Raw genomic sequence first — 21,978 nt, 5'->3', positions numbered from 1 at the left:
GTGCTTTAGAAGGATAGCAACCGCTAGGTTTAACCATATTCTCTGAGACAGAAACAAGCACGTTCCCTTATGATAGTTATGAGGCACCTTGCAGTTTGCCCAAGGATGCCAAAATGCTAATGCTAACCCCTGGCTATGGGTGACTGTGTGTGACTTCATTTGCATGTTGCCACTCCTACTCTGAACAGCTTCTTTTCAATAAACAACCCTCTAAAAGAAAAGAGGAAGTAAATCAGGTAGAATTAGAACCACCTGTCTTCTGAGAACTTTTATTTCTGCTTTGCATATGTGGATCTCCCTTGTTTGTTGTGGTTGCCTCTTTACTCCATTTGGAGGGGGATTGGAACAAGCAACCTCATGAATGTATTTTTTCCTGCTTTAACAGACTTGCCCAATGGATCTTGATGGCTGCTGCCCATTGCGAGCATGGCAATGTGATGAAACTGTCTGTAGGTCAGCCTGTGTGGGTTGGCTGCCTTTTGTCAATGTAGTGTGTGGAAGTTGTTGCTGTATAGTTACTGATTGGTAGGCTGTAGCAGCGTTTTCAGGGATGCTGGGTGCATGCCCATCATTTTTAAACAGTAATTGAATTTTCTGGTTGTGTGTTTTTCTCCTGTCCTGGTTTGAACACTCATAATCTGTAGTGACTGTGTATCTCTGGTTCTGACATAATGTGAAGTATCAACAACAACTTAGAGAATGGTCTGAAGTTTTACAAATGAAAAGAGTAACTAAGGGATCCGTAGAATAGAGCCCCATTAGAAACTTCCAATTAAAAGAGCTCTGTTTTTCCATTGCTTATCTCATAATTTTCAATCCTAAATTTTGAATCATGGCACTTAAAATAAAACAGTAAGAGGTACCTTTTGTACCCTAGCTGTAAAAGGGAATTTTGTCCCCTAATTTATTTTATTACTTTATTTAACTACTGTATTTATCTATCTATCTATCTATCTATCTATCTATCTATCTATATCTATCTATCTATCTATCTATCTATCTATCTATCTATCTATCTATCTACCGTGTTTCCCCTTTTTTAATACGTAGTCAGAAAGTAAGCCATGGCAGGGTTTTTAACCATTTGAGAGCTATAAGACATACCCCGAAAATAAGCCATACTTCCGCACCAGCTAGCAGGACCCAGCATGCCGGCCGCGACAGGAGGAGGAAGCCTGCCGGGTCGGGTTAGTGCCCGGAAGCGGCGGTGGCTGCTGTAGTGCCAATAAAGCGTGCAGCAGTGCCGCACGGAGCACCAGCCAGAAGGACCCAGCTCCTGCAATGCCGGCCGCGGCAGGAGGAGGAAGCCTGCGGGGTTGGGTCGGTGCCCGGAAGCGGTGGCGGCTGCAGCGCTGACAAAGCGTGAAGCAGCGCAGCACGGAGCACCAAGGGCACGAGCGGCAGGAGGAAAGAGAGAGAGGCTCGTTGCTTGCGCACTTTAAGATAAGCAGCCAAAACCGATCTCCACATTCCGAGCCTCCCTTTTGCGCGTGCGGGCATGTTAAAGCCCCGATCAGTTCACTCCCCACTTCTTCCTCGCCATCCCTCCCTTTCACGCGTTGCCTTGACCCCGCAGCCCCCCTCCCTGGCCATCTTCCCCTAAGTGCAGCGCTGCTTCGTGCTTTGTCAGCGCTGCAGCCGCACGCTCTCTGTGTGTGCGCGCGTCTCTTTCTTTCTCTCCCTGTGCGTCCGTCTCTCTCTCTGTGTGTGTGCGCGCGTCTCTCTCTCTCTCCCCCGTGCGTCTCTCTCTGTGTGTGTGTGTTTGTGCGCGTCTCTTTCTTTCTCTCCCCGTGCGTCTCTCTCTGTGTGTGTGTGTGTGTGTGTGTGTGTGTGTGTGCGCGCGCGTGTCTCTCTCTCTCTCCCCAGTGCGTCTCTGTGTGTGTGTGTGCGTGCGCGTCTCTTTCTTTCTCTCCCTGTGCGTCCGTCTCTCTCTCTCTCTGTGTGTGCGCACCTCTTTCTTTCTCTCCCTGTGCGTCTGTCTCTGTGTGTGTGTGTGCGCGCGCGCGTCTCTCTCTCTCTCCCCCGTGCGTCTCTCTGTGTGTGTGTTTGTGCGCGTCTCTTTCTTTCTCTCCCCGTGCGTCTCTCTCTGTGTGTGTGTGTGTGTGTGTGTGTGTGTGTGTGTGTGCGCGCGTGTCTCTCTCTCTCTCCCCAGTGCGTCTCTGTGTGTGTGTGTGCGTGCGCGTCTCTTTCTTTCTCTCCCTGTGCGTCCGTCTCTCTCTCTCTCTCTGTGTGTGCGCACCTCTTTCTTTCTCTCCCCGTGCGTCCGTCTCTCTGTGTGTGTGTGTGCGCGCGCGTCTCTTTCTCTCTCTCCCCCGTGCGTCTCTGTGTGTGTGTGCGTCTCTTTCTTTCTCTCCCTGTGCGTGTCTCTCTCTCGGTGTGTGTGTGTGTGTGTTTGCGCGCGCGTCTCCCCCCCCCACAGAGAAAAGGTTCCGCTTCGGCTCGTCATTCAGCCGCGCGCGCGCCAGGGGCATGGGCCCAAGCCTCGTCCCCCTCGCGCTTCCCTCACAAGCGTCTCAGAGCGGGACGGGTCACGGCCTCCCTCCTCATTCCCCGGCCGACGTGAGAGGGCCCGGGGAGCAGCCTCTATACCTCCACGCGCACACACACCCGGCCACCTCCAAAGCCATGGAAGCAGGAGGAGAAGCACCAGAAGCTGCTGAGGGAGATGAGCAGCCTCCCGCCCAACCGCAAGTGCTTCGACTGTAACCAACGCGGTCCTACCTACACCGACATGACGGTGGGCAGCTTTGTGTGTACCTCCTGCTCCGGCATCCTACAAGGTTTAAATCCACCTCACAAAGTCCCCCCCCTGTGTGCACATCTGTCTCCGAGGCAGGTGGCCATCCAGCCTCTGCTTAAAAGCCTCCATAGAAGGAAAGCCCTTGACTCAGGATGGGTAGGAGGGGAAAGGGAAAAAATAGAAGAGGCAGAAAATGGAAAAGACCATAACAGAGTGGCAGAGCACCCTGTGCTCTGTATGCAGAAGGATCCCAGGTTTAACCCCCAGGTACCCCCAAGTTTGAAATCCTGGAGAGCTGCTGCCAGCCTGGTTGACAGTAAAACCTGGATAGCTCAGTAGGCTAGAGTGGTGTTTATAATGTGCGTGGAAGAGAGCGCCGAGTGTCCTGAGCCAGTGGGACCCAGTTGTACCAGCACTTAAAAAAAAAAAAGACACCCCCTGAAAATAAGCCACCGTGTGTTTTTTTGAGGGAAAAAAGTTATAAGACGGTGTCTTAAAAAAGGGGAAACACGGTATCTATCTATCTATCTATCTATCTATCTATCTATCTATCTATCTATCTATTTATACCATGCCTTTTCTCCCTGAGAGAGACTCATGGTAGCTCACATAAAAATAAGAACAGCTTAAAACATAGAGAAAAACAAAGTAATGTTTGGGTGGCTTCTTGTTGAATTTGTTGCTTACTGCGTTACAGCTGCTGGTTTCAAAGCAGCCATGGATTGCAGTACTTTTCAGACCACTGAATATTGGAACTATGTTTAAAAAACTTTGGGATTTATGCCATAAATTTGCATTGAAATGTGTGGATAAATGATATGATATCCATGACATAAATGTTATAAAGGGACTTTTAGGTTATTATTTCTCTATTATTTTTCCCTATACAATTATGTTTTGTATTTTCTTATAAATGAGTTTTAGTTTTAGAGTTTAATATGGTTTTTAAAATTCAATAAAATTGTCATTAAAAAAGAAATGTGTATTTAAATGCAATGCTTTGAGCTTGTTTCCTTGTTGCTTAAAACTTTGTTGTTGTTTTTAAAAGAAAGACAAGGGATTATCCTATTACATTGTATCAGAAAATGGAAAAATTGGTGTATTTCTGGATCCAGGTCAATTTGGGAGTGTGTATGTGTGTGTATGAATACCATTTTCAGCTGAATATTGGCACCAAAATGACATTAAATTTCAAAATATTTTATTTCTAGACACTGAATCCCCCTCTACCACCACCACCTCTCTTATCTGCTACAATAATTGCTCCAACCTCTGCTGGGCTGCCTTCAGGAGCGGCTCAAAAATCTGTAGCGGGATCAACTGATCAAATAGCGCATTTGCGCACACAGACAAGACCAAGTGTGTAAGTGAAATAAAAGCTTGTTGAAGATAAACTTGAAATGGTATGAAAGAGCAGAATTGCCAAAGGGGGAAAAATCAATTATTTCTGAATGATAAGGAATGTTTGACTTGTCATCTGAGATGAAAAATGCCTGGTGCGTGTGAAGGGGATGGCCAAGGTTCTCATTGCACCAATATCTAGACTGGCTACCATGACTAGTCAGGACTGGTCATGAACAGCAATAGCAGATTATATGAGGTACAGAAAATCCCTCGGATGGCTTTGCCTGACACAGCAGGCTGGTTCACACATAATGCTAAACCATAATCTATTAAACCATGGTGTAGCAATATGTGTGAGTCCAAAAGCTTTACTATGCTTGAAAAGGTTTGTAGATGGTGTATAAAACTTAGATAATGTTAACTATAACAGTGTTATGTGTGAACCCAGACCTCCTCTATAACTATTGTTAAAGATGTGTGTCACTGCCCAAAAGCCACAAAGCCATGAGTGATGAATGTCCCAAAAATAAAATAAATAAATAAATAAATAAATAAATATCAAACTGCTCTTGCTGGTACTATTAACTATGCTTAATATTAATTATGGTTAATGTTAACCATGGTTTAACACTGTGTGAACCAGTCCTCTGCACTGGCAAAAGTCCTGGGACATAGTTAATGATTCTTGACCAAATCAGGTCTCCTGGGTAGGAGCTTAGTTACAACTTGGACCAGCCAATGGACAAGTTGGCTTCTATATCGACCCTCAAGAGATATATGTAAATGACAGAAGACAGATGAAATCAAGAACGGTTCTTTCAACTATTGTCATGTTATTCTTCTTTAACTGTCACCAACATTTGGACATTTGATAAGGAGTTAGGGACAGAATTCTTTGGATAACTCTTTGTATGTGCAGCTATTTCTGTGATTGAAATTTCTGTGACTACCTAAGGAGCTACTTCCCATTCTTAATGAACCCTCAAGGTTCAATTTTCAAGCAGAATTCACTCTTTAAGGGAAGCCATGACTTGCTTAGGAACAGGTTTTTTGTCTAGTTTTCCCTGCAGACCATTATAAACAGTTTTGTTTTCTAGGTATATCGCTATTTATCCATATACTCCTAGAAAAGATGATGAACTGGAACTGAGGAAAGGAGAGATGTTCTTGGTGTTTGAACGTTGTCAGGATGGCTGGTTCAAAGGAACATCCATGCATACAAGCAAAATTGGTGTGTTCCCTGGCAATTACGTGGCACCAGTTACAAGGTGAGGCTTTCAGTTGAAGTATCTTTTACAAAGAAAGGGGAAGCAACTCCATTTGGATATCCAGGTTTTCTGTGGTGGTTTGTTGGGATTGGGAGAATAGGCCTTATTTGGTTTAATAAGGTGTGCATAAACTATTTGCATTACTTTTAACAGGGCAGTGACAAGTGCCTCCCAAGCAAAACTCCCTGTATCTACTGCTGGTCAGACAGGGAGGGTGGTGACTATGGTCAATACTTCCACTGCTGGAGGAACATTGCAAAAACTTCAGGGAAATGGTGTGACAATGAACGCCAGTGCAGTACCAACAGCTGTGGTCTCTGCTGCACATATACAAACTAGTCCACAGACCAAGGTTCTTATGCACATGACTGGCCAAATGACAGTCAACCAGGCTCGCAATGCAGTTAGAACAGGTAAAACATTGCTTTATTCCTTGGCTTAGGTAATAGTATGATCAGGATGAACTTCTCTGAGACCCCATGTATCTTGTCAAGGTTGGAATATAGTACATGATGGCTATGGACCAACTCCAGTGTCAGAGAGAATCTGCCTATGAATATTATTTGTTGAGAATCATAAGTATTTATAGTTACATGTAAATTTTATCACTGTACAATAGTATTCAATATAGCATCAAGTACTGGTCATATATTTTTAATACCATAAAAGATAGTTTAGAGATCCACCAACACATGCCATTTTTAATGCTTGAGACTGTGGAATTAATAGTGTGAGGGAAGTTTTTAAGTAACACAACAAGTGGATGCTGTATTGTTTTCAGTCTCATGATAATATGTTTTCCCCTCTCATTGCAGTTGCAATACACAGCCAAGAAAGACCCACAGCCACCGTGACGCCCATTCAGGCTCAAAGTTCAGCATGCCTTATTCCTGCTGCTGTAATTATTCCACACCATTCTGTTGCCTCCCAACAGCTTCAACCTCAGCTTTCTAATGCTGCTGCTTACATCACTGCTGTGAATATCAACCGGACAAATCTCCCATTAGCTTGTACAACAGCATCTCCTGGCACTTCTGCATCTCTGGATGGAGATGCAAATGGGAGAACTGTGACTGCTCACCCTGGAGCTCCAGCTTCCCCAGAGAATACATTAGTAGCTGGAGGAATTACTACTGTCAGTAAATCAGATAGAGATGGCAAGGTGAGCATGACATTTTGGTTGCCGCTCAGGATGTTTTTCTTTAATAGATAACCCAATAGATAGAGGGGACTTTTTATTAGGTGTGACTCCAAAGCTTGCCATTTAGTTTATTCTTATCACCTTTAGTGCCAGATAGTGGTTTGGTTTGTGTATCACATTAAACCATAATTTTAAATAATGTGAATGAGAATGGTAGACAATTTCAAAAGTTCCTAGAGTGTTCCTTCTGCTTTCCTGCTTCTGTTGCACCATAGCTGAAACAAGCTGGAGCAGGCACCCCCAAACTGCGGCCCTCCAGATGTTTTGGCCTACAACTCCCATGATCCCTAGCTACGAGGACCAGTGGTCAGGGATGATGGGAATTGTAGTCCAAAATATCTGGAGGGCCAAAGTTTGGGGATGCCTGAGCTGGAGTCTGCCTTGTGTCATCTGAATTTTTAAAGAAACCATGAGTATTAACGAAGGTTTGTTCCTCGCTTACCACTTGTGTTTTGTTTAAAAGAAACAAACTATGAGCATGGCTTTAGATGGCATGACAACCCAAACTCCAGCTTGCTTTGTCTTCAGCACAGCAAGAGCATGGGAGCACTGCCCAGGAACCTTTGAGCAACAAACACCAGAATGCTGTTCATTCGCATTAAACCATATGTTTTTATGATTTGATGTGACAGCAAATTAGGCTAGTGCCAGGCTTGGCTTCATTATGTAAGAAGTAAAGTATAGTCAGATTTTTGTTCCTTTGGGAGGGAAAACAACTGTAATGGAATGGAATTCCTGATGTAACTAAAATATTAGAAGTAGAATTTTATTGAATAAATGGATGAAATTTGTGTATATAACAGTTCCATTGCTTCTGTTATGTGCCGCACTTCACTTCCAGTATCCTGGGCCCTTCTGATATTTAGAGTAGAGATGAATATTTTCAATGTGCAAGCAACAAAAATATTGAACACTTTAATGTTGCTTCTCTCAGTGGATTTTGTATATAGCATTTCAGGTATACTTGAACATCCTAGGTACCACCACTTTTACTGTACAGTTGGATCACTGATTAGAACAGCAGTGGGAAACCTCCAGCTCTTAAGCCCACTAAAGTGTGGCAGAGGCCCTAATATAGCCTGCAAGCCTGCTTTCATCAGACCGTGCCCACCTACGCCACACCTAATGTCATATGTGACAGCAGGTATGGAACAGGTAAAGATGCAGTAGCAAAGGATCCATTGAAACATTAAAGTGCACTTCTGATTGTTCCTTGGCAAACAGGGCTTAGCCCTGTTAAAGTTCATCTGCCGGCATGGTTAGGATTCATATGTTGCCTGCAAATTGGCATCTTTCCTCTGCAGTGAATATTCATGCTTCAAACCAAATGTTTTTATTTATTTCCAGAAAGAAAAAAAGGGTTTGCTAAAGTTGCTTTCAGGAGCATCCACCAAGCGCAAACCTCGAGCATCACCACCATCATCACCAACTCTGGAAGTTGAGCAGGCAGCTGCAGAGCTGGCCCTACAAGGTGCTGTAGGACCAGAAGTTCCATTGGCTTCTAGTCATGGAAGAGCTGAGTCCTGCTCTTCAGACAATGAAACATCTACATCAATGCAAGATGTTACTCATCGGAAAGCAAGTTCTTTGGATTCCAGTATTCCTATAGCTCCCCCTCCACGGCAGCCCTGCTCTTCATTAGCTCCAATCCTAAATGAATGTAGGCCTGTTGTGTGTGAACGGTAAGTCATTTTCTAGTGAATAAAGTGTAATAATGGCTACAAACTGGGCCTAGAAATGCTAGAAATAGAAATCTGATATTGCTCCTATGATGACCAAAAAATCATTGTTGACCCAACCTGGGTTTGAAATGTACTGTTGCTTCTGAAATGAAATTATAATAGTAGTTTGACAGTGGCTACAACCTACAGTTGCATGCATGCATATGACTCCCATTGCTAGCTGTGGCAGTATGAGAGCCCCACATCTCTGGCTTATACCCAATATAGCTTTTCTGCGATAGATTCCTGCACAGTTGTGTTGTAGGAATGATGTGGAAAGTTGATCCAGCCAAAAAGTCTAGTTGGCTGGACACTCCGTTTCTGAATAACAGTTGCTGAGGGAACACATGCAGGAAAGAGCTATCATGGACTTCCTATAAGCACCTGTGGAAACAAGATGCTAAATTGGATAGCCTGTGCCATGATCTATCAGCACTCTTGTTATGTACTTATGGAAACAGTCCTGAACTTTATTTTGTGAAATAGTATCCTATTCTTCCCCCTTCATGGATCAATGCCTTTTCGTGGCGAAGGGGCTTGAATAACTCAGAGAAGCTATGAGCTATGCCATGCAGGGCCACCCAAGATGGACAGGTCATAGTGGAGAGTTTTGACTAAACGTGATCCACCTGGAGAAGGAACTGGCAAGCCACTCCAGTATCCCTGCCAAGAAAACTCCATGGACAAAGACAACAGGCATATAAAAGTTATGACGCTGGAAGATGAGCCCCTCAGGTCGGAAGGCGTCCAACATGCTACTGAGGAAGAGCGGAGGACAAGTACAAGTAGATTCAGAGCTGATGAAGCGGCTGGGCCAAAGCCGAAAGGACGCTCAGTTGCGGATATGCCTGGAAGCGAAAGGAAAGTCCGATGCTGTAAAGAAAAATATTGCATAGGAACCTGGAATGTAAGAACCATGAATAGAGGTAAGCTGGATGTGGTCAAAAATGAGATGACAAGAATAAATATCGACATCCTGGGCATCAGTGAACTAAAATGGAAGGGAATGGGTGAATTCAGTTCGGGTGACTATCATATCTACTACTGTGGGCAAGAATCCTGTAGAAGAAATGGAGTGGCCCTCATAGTCAACAAAAGAGTGGCAAAAGCTGTGATGGGATGCAATCTCAAAAATGACAGAATGATCTCGATACGAATCCAAGGCAGACCTTTTAACATCACAGTAATCCAAGTTTATGCACCAACTACCGGTGCTGAAGAAAGTGAAATTGACCAATTCTATGAAGACCTACAACACCTTCTAGAAATGGCACCAAAGAAGGATGTTCTTCTCATTACAGGGGATTGGAATGCTAAAGTAGGGAATCAAGAGATAAAAGGAACAACTGGCAAGTTTGGCCTTGGAGTTCAAAATGAAGCAGGGCAAAGGCTAATAGAGTTCTGTCAAGAGAACAAGCTGGTCATCACAAACACTCTCTTCCAACAACACAAGAGACGACTCTACACATGGATATCACCAAATGGGCAGCATCGAAATCAGATTGATTATATTCTCTGCAGCCAAAGATGGAGAAGCTCTATACAGTCAGCAAAAACAAGACCTGGAGCTGACTGTAACTCAGATCATCAGCTTCTTATAGCAAAATTCCAGCTTAAAATGAAGAAAGTAGGAAAAACCACTGGGCCAGTAAGATACAATCTGAATCAAATCCCTTATGAATACACAGTGGAAGTGAGGAACAGGTTTAAGGATTTAGATTTGGTGGACAGAGTGCCTGAAGAACTATGGATGGAGGCTCGTAACATTATACAGGAGGCAGCAACAAAAACCATCCCAAGGAAAAGGAAATGCAAGAAAGCAAAATGGCTGTCCAACGAGGCCTTACAAATAGCGGAGGAGAGGAGGCAAGCAAAATGCAAGGGAGATAGGGAAAGATACAGGAAACTGAATGCAGATTTCCAAAAAACAGCAAGGAGAGACAAGAGGGTCTTCTTAAATGAGCAATGCAAAGAAATAGAGGAAAACAATAGAATGGGGAAAACCAGAGATCTGTTCAAGAAAATTGGAGATATGAAAGGAACATTTCGTACAAAGATTACCATAATCAAGGACAAAAGTGGTAAGGACCTAACAGAAGCAGAAGACATCAAGAAGAGGTGGCAAGAATACACAGAGGAATTATACCAGAAAGATATGGAGGTCTCGTACACCCCAGGTAGTGTGGTTGCTGACCTTGAGCCAGACATCTTGGAGAGTGAAGTCAAATGGGCCTTAGAAAGCACTGCTAATAACAAGGCCAGTGGAAGTGATGATATTCCAGCTGAACTATTTAAAATTTTAAAAGATGATGCTGTTAAGGTGCTACACCCAATATGCCAGCAAGTTTGGAAAACTCAGCAATGGCCAGAGGATTGGAGAAGATCAGTCTACATCCCAATTCCAAAAAAGGGCAGTGCCAAAGAATGCTCCAACTACCGCACAATTGCCCTCATTTCACACGCTAGCAAGGTTATGCTTAAAATTCTACAAGGCAGGCTTAGGCAGTATGTGGACCGAGAACTCCCAGAAGTGCAAGCTGGATTTCGAAAGGGCAGAGGAACCAGAGACCAAATAGCAAACATGCGCTGGATTATGGAGAAAGCTAGAGAGTTCCAGAAAAACGTCTACTTCTGCTTCATTGACTATGCAAAAGCCTTTGACTGTGTCGACCACAGCAAACTATGGCAAGTTCTTAAAGAAATGGGAGTGCCTGATCACCTCATCTGTCTCCTGAGAAATCTCTATGTGGGACAAGAAGCTACAGTTAGAACTGGATATGGAACAACCGATTGGTTCAAAATTGGGAAAGGAGTACGACAAGGTTGTATATTGTCTCCCTGCTTATTTAACTTATATGCAGAATTCATCATGCGAAAGGCTGGACTAGATGAATCCCAAGCAGGAATTAAGATTGCCGGAAGAAATATCAACAACCTCAGATATGCAGATGACACAACCTTGATGGCAGAAAGTGAGGAGGAATTAAAGAACCTTTTAATGAGGGTGAAAGAGGAGAGCGCAAAATATGGTCTGAAGCTCAACATCAAAAAAACCAAGATCATGGCCACTGGTCCCATCACCTCCTGGCAAATAGAAGGGGAAGAAATGGAGGCAGTGAGAGATTTTACTTTCTTGGGCTCCTTGATCACTGCAGATGGTGACAGCAGTCACGAAATTAAAAGACGCCTGCTTCTTGGGAGAAAAGCAATGACAAACCTAGACAGCATCTTAAAAAGCAGAGACATCACCTTGCCGACAAAGGTCCGTATAGTTAAAGCTATGGTTTTCCCAGTAGTGATGTATGGAAGTGAGAGCTGGACCATAAAGAAGGCTGATCGCCGAAGAATTGATGCTTTTGAATTATGGTGCTGGAGGAGACTCTTGAGAGTCCCATGGACTGCTAGAAGATCAAACCTATCCATTCTTAAGGAAATCAGCCCTGAGTGCTCCCTGGAAGGACAGATCGTGAAGCTGAGGCTCCAATACTTTGGCCACCTCATGAGAAGAGAAGAATCCTTGGAAAAGACCCTGATGTTGGGAAAGATTGAGGGCACTAGGAGAAGGGGACGACAGAGGACGAGATGGTTGGACAGTGTTCTCGAGGCTACGGACATGAGTTTGACCGAACTGCGGGAGGCAGTGGAAGACAGGAGTGCCTGGCGTGCTATGGTCCATGGGGTCACGAAGAGTCGGACACGACTAAACGACTAAACAACAACAATCCTATTCTTCAGCAACTATTACCAGGTCAGTACCCTCTCACATGGGACGTGGGTGGCGCTGTGGGTTAAACCACAGAACTTAGGGCTTGCCGATCAGAAGGTCAGCGGTTCGAATCCCCGCGACGGGGTGAGCTCCTGTTGCTCGGCCCCAGCTCCTGCCAACCTAGCAGTTCAAAAACACATCAAAGTGCAAGTAGATAAATAGGTACCACTACAGTGGGAAGGTAAACGGCGTTTCCGTGTGCTGCTCCGGTTCTCCAGAAGCGGCTTAGTCATGCTGGCCACATGTACGCCGGCTCCCTCAGCCAATAGTGCGAGATGAGCGCTGCAACCCCAGAGTTGGTCACGACTGGACCTAAGGTCAGGGGTCCCTTTACCTTTACCCTCTCATACTCATACTAAAGCCCTTTCAGTCTGATTGAGTAGGTCTCTTTCATTTATTAAAACTAGATGTTCAGTCAACCTTAATATTTCTGGTTCATAATTCTGTGTATATGAACATTCTCTGTTGAAAAATCCAAATACTATTGAATCTGTTGAAATTTGATTTCTAGCACAGGTATTCCCTCATCAATATTTTTAATTATCGTAAGGAGGCCAGGCACCTGAGTTCTCAACCTTGCTTCTATTTCCTCATATAGTAGCATATTTCTCTTTATTTCAGCTCAGTATATTGTAGTTTCTCAGTTGGCAGAGTCTGTTTTCTTTTTCTGAGTTAGGGAATGGTGCTTGTGTAGATCAGTAGAGCTTGTTTTGTAGTTGAATGGCACTCAGAACCTTGCAATATTAATTTTCCTTTGACATCTAGTACTTGAAAAAGAGATGCTGGAAAAGATGCTTAATAATCATATTGAAACCCAGTCTCCTCTTTGTCAAGCTCCAGTATGTCAGAAGAAAGCAGGGAACACAGTGCTGTACATAAGAACAGGGAATTACGGTAGTCTAGATTAGAAAGAAAGAGCATCCGTACCCCCATTTGCAACAGCAACATTGCCTGAGGGCTGTGAGGACTCAGGGAGAGGAAATGATCATGACAGTAATCAGCAATTTGTTGACAAGAGACTTCTCCATTGTTACAAGGATGGTCTGGGTGGAAAGCATGGTTGTTTTGGATCCTCTCTAACATCCTGTGTTCTGGCCAAAAAAGAAGCATACATATTTATTTTTACAGGACCTGCTGAGCTATGTTCCATTTCCCTTCTTCCTCTCAAAAATGTATAGAGATCAGGAAGGAGAGGTGGTTTCTACATAGCTGAACTGTAAGCAGGTGGTATTATTATTATTATTATTATTATTATTATTATTATATATTAAATCTCAGAGTGGTTCACAGAATAAATGTACAAGATAAAAGCACTAAATACACAATAAAAACAAGAACAAAATACCCTCGCAAATCGATAATCCCCTCCTTCCCTCCCTCCCTCTCAGGAGCACATTTAAAAGGGTATATAGGCTATTAATCAGCCAAGAGCCTGGTTGAAGAGGGAAGTTTTCACCTGGTGCCCAAAGATGTATAATGAGGCACCATCCCATCCCTCAGGGTGTGTTGCAGCCATAGGGCTTTGCTGAACCATTAAGCAAGCAAACATGGCTCTCTGGACAGTACTACAGTCTTCAAACCTGCCCCCACACCTCTGCCAGTCAAAGAGTTCTCTTGAGAGCAGTTGTTGTTGTTTAGTCGTTTAGTCATGTCAGACTCTTTGTAACCCCATGGACCAGAGCACGCCTGTCTTGCACTGCCTCCCGCAGTTTGGTCAGACTCAATTGGTAGCTTTGAGAACACTGTCCAACTATCTCGTCCTCTGCCGTCCCCAATTGTGCAGGGAAAATAGCCTTTGACAATAGCTGTTAACTTGATCCTTTTTTTTAAGCAAAGACCTTTTGCACACAAAGCATGTGCTTGACTGCTAAGCTATGGCCTCTCCTCATACTTCTTTCTGAATTATATTTGACAGCTGTCAGTCGCTTCGTTCGTCTCTGCTTCGTATTGCATTATATTGCATTTTTAAAGTTTTTAAAAATCATGTGTTCAATACTAGATAAGGCCTTAATTGTGTTTTTGTTTTGTTTTTTACAATTTCCTTCAATCTGATGAAACTTTTTTTTAAAAAAATGCTTAGAATGTTGTTGCAGTACTATGGAAAGTTGGGGGGGAGGGAGGCTCCTTTAATTTCATTGTACACAGGTTGTACAATGACAATAAAGTTGTTGTTGTTATTATTATTATTATTATTATTATTATTATTATTATTGAGACATTGGATTTCACCGCTGTTTAGTAGATTAAAAATTCACTACCACGGTGAACCAGAATTTATAGACCCTGTCTCTATTGGAGCTAATAAACAGAAGTCAGGCAAAATAATAAGCCATTTATACAATCGAGGGGAGGGGGAAACTAATTGTAGATTATGTATTCAAACTCATAACATGTTCTCTTTCCCTAATACAAATGTATGTATCCTCTTAAAAACAAAAAACTGCAGTGGCACTTGCAATTATGTATTTGCCAGAATCAAAACAAATATTTTTTGGGAAATATATTTAATGCAAAAATGACAAAAAGGGTACAAGCTGCTGCACTTTTCATATTGTTACTACATTTTGGCTGCTTTTGTATTTGGGGTTTCAATGCATATGTGTAATTTCCTGGTTGAGCTTTCACCTAAGCAAGATTGTAGAACAATTATTTCCATGCATATGGCAACTAAGGCATATATTTGAACCATAGTTAATATTGCCATTATGTTTTCTCTAGAGCTCTATAATTGAACCTGATTCTGAATAACACAAAACCTTCCTTCTTGGATGTTCATGTGAAATAGCTTACCAGTTATGTTTTAATCCCAGTGAGAAGATTGCCTGTGAATAACCTTTCATCTGAGTATTGTTGGGCTTTTTAAAATCAGCATGCCCAGGTCAAAATAAGTGCACAAACCTGTGTACCCAATGATAATGCACTGTTTTAAGACCTCCTGCATATTTCAATGCATGTTTACTTGAATTTGAGACAGAATAGTTGGAGGGCTGAAAGTGATTTGAGAGAGGTTTTCCTTCCCATGCTGTATTTCTGTCTCTAACTATAATCAGTGTATTTATATGACCACATTTTTACCAGTTATGGTGAACTCCTTTAGCATTATTTCATCATGTATGCTACTCTTCTGTTATAAATATGCATTTCAGTCCACAGGCACTGAATTCGAAACTTTACTATAGTTTAAGTTGTTTAGCTGAACAGAATTGTGTAATAGGCACATGTCAACTTTTTAAAATTGTCTTTAAAACCTCCTAACATTTAACTTCTTCCAGAGAATTCAGTGGAACTGGCTTGTATGTATTTACTTGACATTGCCATGTTAACACACTTTCTGTTTAGAAAATGCACGTATTTTTGAGAGGATGTGAACAGTTCAAGGCAGCTTCCTGTTGCAAGTTGTATCTGGCAAGTGTTAAGTTCTTTTTTGTTTGCAGACAATGGATGTTTCTGTAATAAAAACCCGAACTTTTATCTTCTTACTCTGCAGATATAGAGTTGTGGTATCGTATCCTCCTCAGAGTGAAGCTGAGCTTGAACTTAAAGAAGGAGATGTTGTTTTTGTACACAAAAAACGTGAAGATGGTTGGTTCAAAGGCACATTGCAGCGAAATGGAAAAACTGGCCTTTTCCCTGGCAGCTTTGTGGAGAGTATTTGAGATTTGTTTCAAATATTTCAAATCGCACAGCACTATAAAATAGCACAAATATTTTACAAGAGATAGTGCAGCCATTGAAGACTTTTCAAATGTCTGTAATATAAACAAATTTATATTTATGTTTTCCAGTATCCCACAGCACAATTTTGCCATAAAAATATGATGAGAGACTTGTTGGGTGTTTTTTATTATTATTATTTTGATTTTTTAAGTGTAATGTGTGCCTTGTAATGTCTGATCTCACACTACACAGGAAGATTTCTTCCAAATATGTAATACAAAAGAGCAATTGTTTACAAGGCTGTAACTAATTTATTCTTGATTTTCTAAACTTGAATTCTGTTTAATAGCTTAATCTTTGTGATTATGATTAACAACTTATTAATTTATGAAATGAGAAAAGGAGAAGCTGGATTATCTCCTTAGATAGAAAGGCATAATTTCTGACAGATTGCTTTCTCCCACTGTGCGTGACAGTAAAGTGAGTTTGTTTTATGGGGTAATGTTGGCTGTAATGATGGTGATGTGGTGTCAAATTGAACCTGCAAACTGGGATAAAATGGTACTGTGAGCTTATTTTGGGTGAGAAACTATCTGTCAATGGACAAGTCTAAATTCTCCAGACAGTGTAATATTTCTGAAATGCAAAGCTGTAACTGTACAACGGAGTTAACATTCTCAGAGTGAGAATAAAAAATGATGAAAATGCCAGGAAATGGGAAATCAACTTCCTCTAGCTTCTGCTTATTCAAGAGTTTGGGACATCTGTCAAGATTCTGCTTTGTGGATCTGGCTAGTTCTTTGGCACTCACAGAATATAAATGAGATTAAAACATGTTAACTGCAGAACAATTTGAAAAATGAGAAATAGTAATTAGCTGCAAGAGCTGGTAGAATTCAAAATTTAAATTCAAGTTGCATTCACTGTCTAAATATGCCAAGAAATGTCATTTACATCTTTTACCTTTTCAAAGTGATTTGCATGGCTGAGAGACAATTTTACAATGTTTGAGCAATAGTGGTGGTAAGTGATACACTTGTGTTTTTAAAGTAAAGGCTGTAAGAACACTGTGAAAATTTTGCTAATTTTGTAACTATTGCTACTTTCATATGTCTTAACTACTCATTGTCTTGCATGTATTACCAAATTATCACAGGCATATAAAACATTGCATGATTTATAGATTGCATTCCAGTCTTCTGTTGTGGGTTTTTTTGAAGTGCCCACTTGGAGATGTTAAATCAACCAGCTGTCTGCATCACGGAAGCCACTGACCAAGACTAGTGAGTGAGTGAGTCCTAGTTATGTAAAGAGTACTCTAGAGTCCAAATATTCACATCATTCCAACCATTAATATTTAGAAGTGTAAGAGATTTGGGGAGTTCTGTGACACATTTCAGCAAGAACATACTCCCTCTCAGTTTCCCCCCTTGCTGCCTTTTCACTCTTATTCATCAAACTTTAGAAATTAACTTTTTTTATAACCATGGGGGTGGGATAGAAATGGGGTGCACATTCCCATCTCAATTTTTTTCTAGCCACCACAATGAAGCATGGGGACAGGAAAAAAAATACTTCAAAGTCGCAGGGGAGATAATTAGAAAATTGTGTTCTAGCTTTATTTGTGATTCTTGTTATATATTCGCTTTCAGATAAAATATAAAGTTATTGGGGCTGCTTCTTTTTTTAATGGCCACCTTTTCAAGGGAGTGAGAGTGGTCTAAATATACTCAGCCCAACAACTAGTTTTTCCATGTCCAACTACTAATCTTCCCTCTTCCTCTCCATTCTAACTAAAGTGACTGGGGAAGTGGGTGACAGATTAGAGATGACCTTTTTGTCACTTGCACTGTCTTCTAGTTCCCTTAAAACTGTTTCTTGGCTTCTGAAACAGCTTCCCAGCTGGGAAAACTGGAGAGATTTGTCACCCTCAGGTACTGTACATTAGTCTTTGCCTCTGATATCTCTCAACAGTAGCAAGAAATGTGGAATTAAAGAGAGGCAAGTTAGAACTGACAGACCAGAGCTTTGGTGCCTGGGAACTGTCAGTTGATAACCCTAAATGGATCCTGTATAAAAAAACTCTATTTCCATGGCTTTTAAAAGCCATTTGGCACTGGTGATCCATTCTATACATACAGGGTTGTCTTTTATACCATTGCTTGACTGCAGGAATCTCATTATGCCATGCTCAGCTGAACCTATTCCTACATGAGATTTAACTAACTCTTACCACCCTTTATTCTGGTAGGGCTCCTGCTTCTTTAGCAATAGGCAAAATTTTAGTTAGTGCTGGAGATACACTGTCTGCCCATGATGAAGCAGGCAGCTGGCACCTTTTCCCCTACTTTCAGAATTGGTGGACTTAGAAAGTTCTTATTCCTTTCCAGAACTGAACTTGCAGCACAATATAATTAAGGGAGATATATGCAATATAAAGGAGAAAAATATACTCTAGCTGGTGGTAGGCTAATGATTTTCTGATAAAAAAAACAACTGATTTTTTTACTTTACACATGGGGAGGAAATTATTAGCTGAAGGATTTTTTTGCAATATCAAGTAGTTTCATGATGATCTTCATATAAATTATATTGTTGGAACTGAAATCATTCCTAAATTAACACCCATACAAGACACTGTACAACTCAATTCTTGTGGAATTTAGAAAAGTTAGTTACTTGAATATTCATGTGATACACAAGCTAATGAAATGAACTTTAGTTCAGTTCAGCGTAACTTGACACTAATGTGTCAAACCTTATTTTCACAAATTAGTGTAGTGTTTTATATATTAAAAAGACTACTACAGATAATTTTTCTCTTCTCCATAAGGTAGAATATCTGTGTGACACAGGTACCTCTATTCATAGGGTTTTATTATGTAAAGTCTATCAAAATATAAATTAATATGATAGTGTTGTTAGATATAATACATTTTCTAATGACTTTTTAATAAAAGAAATCACTTTTTGTTTTTAAGGGCTTGTTACACAACAGTACAACAATGACAAAAAATGCAGTTTTCTATGCCTTGTGACCTTTATAAAGTTGTGGGAGTTGGGTTAGGGTTTTTCCGCTTGTGTGTAATCCAGTGTATGAACAAAAAACCTTTACACTCATTTTGTGTTTTTCCTTAAAAGAGATTCTGTGAAAAAATTTAGTGTCTATATTTAAAGTCCAGTGAATGTTATGTGTTTTTCTCTGTTAAATTTCCATTCCTAATAAATATTTTCTTAGCAAACATCTTAAACCCTGTGTGTGTGTTTGTGTGTGTATTTGTGTGTGTGTGAAAGACTTGTAATTACTTAAGGCTAATAGTCAAATAATATGTTTTGTTAATCTGTATTCATTAAACCAAATAATAAAAGCTCCCCCCAATCTAGTTAAGCTATGTAAGATGAATTACAAGCAGAAAGAAGTCATAATATGGCTATAAGGTAAATGGAGATGACCTAGCTGATGAGCTTCTCCATCTCTGTCTGATTCTATTAATATCTGTAGGAGGTAGTTCCTGTGCCAAGCTGCTCATGCTTTATTAAATCAGTCTAGGTCTGCTATATGCATACCATTAGGTACTTCAGAGCTGTTTGTGCACAGAATATTCCCTGTAGAGGTGGAGAATCTGATAACAGTTGGATGGTATTCTTCAATTTCCAATAGCCTAGATGCTTGGGTGATTTTTTAAAATGAAAATGACATTAAAGAAACCCAAAGGATGCTGTAATAACTCGTTTTTAGAGAAAATGTGAAGCGCAGGGAATATGTTGCCAGTAAGATCATTTTAATGTGGTAATATATGGGGGGGGGAGCATATATGCACTTAAAGACTTGAAGAGCCAGAGATGCAAGAAGGCAGGAGACTTTCAGTGGAGAAGAACAGGCTGCCAACAGGAGGCCGGGCACTTGTGCCCATCAGCTGTGATGCAGGAGTGGGTACTCATGATGCTTCCACCACAAAATGTGACTTCTGACTGCAGAGGTTTTGCTAATAGGTGGTATTCAAAACACACACTTTTAATAGTTGGCTGCCCCCCCCCCCAACGCCAAACCGTGTAAAATTGACATTTTTGTAAATAATGATTTCATCATATTGAAGAAAAAGTCTGCCTTGGATACAAAGATCAGTAAAATGAAATTTATACCAAATGAATGGTTCTTTTTCCAGAGAAATTGAAATAATCTCAAAATTTGCACAGACGGAGAGAAAAATTAAGCTCCAAAAAGCAACACAAAACAATTTCCTTACTGTTAAACAAGAAAACTGCCTTATTTTCTATAAGTATTATTGCTCCAATGTTTGGCATGCTTGTAGAAGCTGAATATCTTTGCAGGGACTGTGAAGGAACGAAACAAGGAAATGAGAAGGGGGAAAGCAAGACGACTGGGCGTATAAGACGACCCCCAACGTTTCCCGTTAAAATATAGAGTTTGGGATATACTCAACGTATAAGAAATACGACCCAGCATATAAGATGACACCTGGCTTTTGAGAAGATTTTCCTGGGTTAAAAAGTAGTCTCATACACAGGAATATACAGTAAGTGAAAGAGGGACAAGGCAAAGAACTTCCACTTACTGAACACTGCCAAGTAGATTGGTATAGATATTGCATGTTGTCAAAGATGCAGTTCCATTCTTGACTTGGCTGCCTGTCCGGTCATAGGACTCCATGAAAGTCAAGGCGTGTAACAAATTTTATTCTAACTCAAGAATTTCCTCAATAAGAAGGGAAAGTTAATAATGACAGAAGACAGAGGAGCATTAAGATACTGTAAAATAAATGGACAGAAGCAATTTCTATAAACGATTTGTGGCTGAGGTCACATAACACGTTTTCAACATGATAATTGCAATTATTGATTATCTTAATGCTTGAACTGCTGTCAATATTTACTGCATGACTGGACATCACAGATCATTGCCTCTTAATCATGCAAATAGGCAATTAGCCAACTAGGTGGAAGGTGAAATTATCACCAAGTGTTTCAGAATTTTATTATGCAGCAAGCATATACACTATATAGAAATGACACAATTTCTGCCCAAAGCAATTATAGTTTGAGAGAACAATAGAGGAGGAGAGGATAAAGGAATGATTATAATGTAGCTGTAGAAAATTTAACATCTGGTATCAGGCAATAGAGAAAACAAATGTATGCTAACCCAGGAATAACTTCATAGAATATGTGGGGCTTGGGAATAGATTTATGGCAACATAATGTAGTTGAATTTATGGATAACTTTGCATTTAATGTGCTGAGTTTGCTTGGAGAAAAGCAGGGTTGGGTAACATTTAGGAGGCAATTCTACAATGGTAAAGAATAATAATGCAAGGAGGAGATGCTGTTTTGTTGCATATGCCATGTCATGGCTATACCTGCAGCTCTGTTGACAATGGAAGTTTTTAATTTTTGATGTTTTACTGTGGTTTTATAATTTGTTGAATGCCATCCAGGGTGGCTGGGGCAACCCAATCAGATGGAAAGCATATGTTGTTGTAAATGAGATGTTTGTGTGGAAAGCACGTACCTGTGCAGGATGCTATGCAGCCTGACATCACTTTTAAAGGGTTCTCAATTTATGTTCCCAGACCTCCATGTGCAGTGTTCACTTACAATGCACACAAATGCCTAATGAACGTTGATGTCATGAACTGGTAAGACACCAGGGAAGGGGAAGAAGAGCCCAATGAGGAGTGTAGCCATGAATGGTATACTCTGGGACAAGCTGAAGAGGGAGAAGGGGAGGTTGGGGACTTAGGAGGTACTCAGTGGACATTAGAGGACGTCAAAGGGGCAGCCAGCAGTTCCTGGGAGCCGGGGGAGTGGTTGCATCACCAGAACCAGATGTGCCCCCTCCTGAACAGTGGGAAGTACACTTTAAGAGACTGAGGCAGGCGAGAGAACACAGCCCAGCTTACTAGTTGATCAGGTGAAGATCATGGGACTTGTTAGGTCCAGGAGGAGGTTTGTGGTCACTCAGCTGGATTAAGCTCAGATCAGGTGAGGATCACATGCTTCGTTAAGGGGAGAGGCACAGCAACTCAGCTGAAGCTAGCTCAGGTACATCAAACAAGACTGGGAGGAATAAAAAAAAGATCAAGGCAGTGACTGTGTGTCTGCTCAACCTCCACCATGGATGGACCATGGCTTGACTGTTTTGGGAGTGCCACCTGTTGTGACGTGGGGTTTGTGATTTCAGCTCTCTTGACAAAACATGCTGGAGACAGTTCTCTAGTAACAGCTCTTTATTAAAGTGAACAAGACTGAAGACTGAGGAG

The 21,978-nt window shown here is 41.3% G+C and overlaps 1 protein-coding gene across 2 annotated transcripts in view; it reads left to right on the top strand.

Annotated features, from left to right (window-relative positions):
- The window catches only part of SH3RF1 (SH3 domain containing ring finger 1), a 56,861-nt gene extending 35,495 nt beyond the window's left edge, over positions 1 to 21,366 (top strand). The window contains exons 7-12 of one of the 2 annotated variants that reach the window (XM_035112205.2): positions 3,952 to 4,103; positions 5,182 to 5,352; positions 5,506 to 5,765; positions 6,168 to 6,514; positions 7,901 to 8,235; positions 15,528 to 21,366. In XM_035112205.2, the coding sequence (XP_034968096.2) occupies positions 3,952 to 4,103; positions 5,182 to 5,352; positions 5,506 to 5,765; positions 6,168 to 6,514; positions 7,901 to 8,235; positions 15,528 to 15,696 (1,434 nt within the window). In that variant the 3' untranslated portion in view covers positions 15,697 to 21,366. The remainder of the gene's footprint in view (positions 1 to 3,951; positions 4,104 to 5,181; positions 5,353 to 5,505; positions 5,766 to 6,167; positions 6,515 to 7,900; positions 8,236 to 15,527) is intronic. The other variant, XM_035112204.2, reaches the window with a different exon arrangement.
- Positions 21,367 to 21,978: the final 612 nt, after the last annotated feature.

Source organism: Zootoca vivipara, chromosome 9 (assembly GCF_963506605.1).
Source record: "Zootoca vivipara chromosome 9, rZooViv1.1, whole genome shotgun sequence".
Classification (NCBI taxonomy): Eukaryota; Metazoa; Chordata; class Lepidosauria; order Squamata; family Lacertidae; genus Zootoca; species Zootoca vivipara.
The sequence above is the reverse complement of the archived record's forward strand: the minus strand, read 5'-3'. Positions and strand labels throughout refer to the sequence as shown.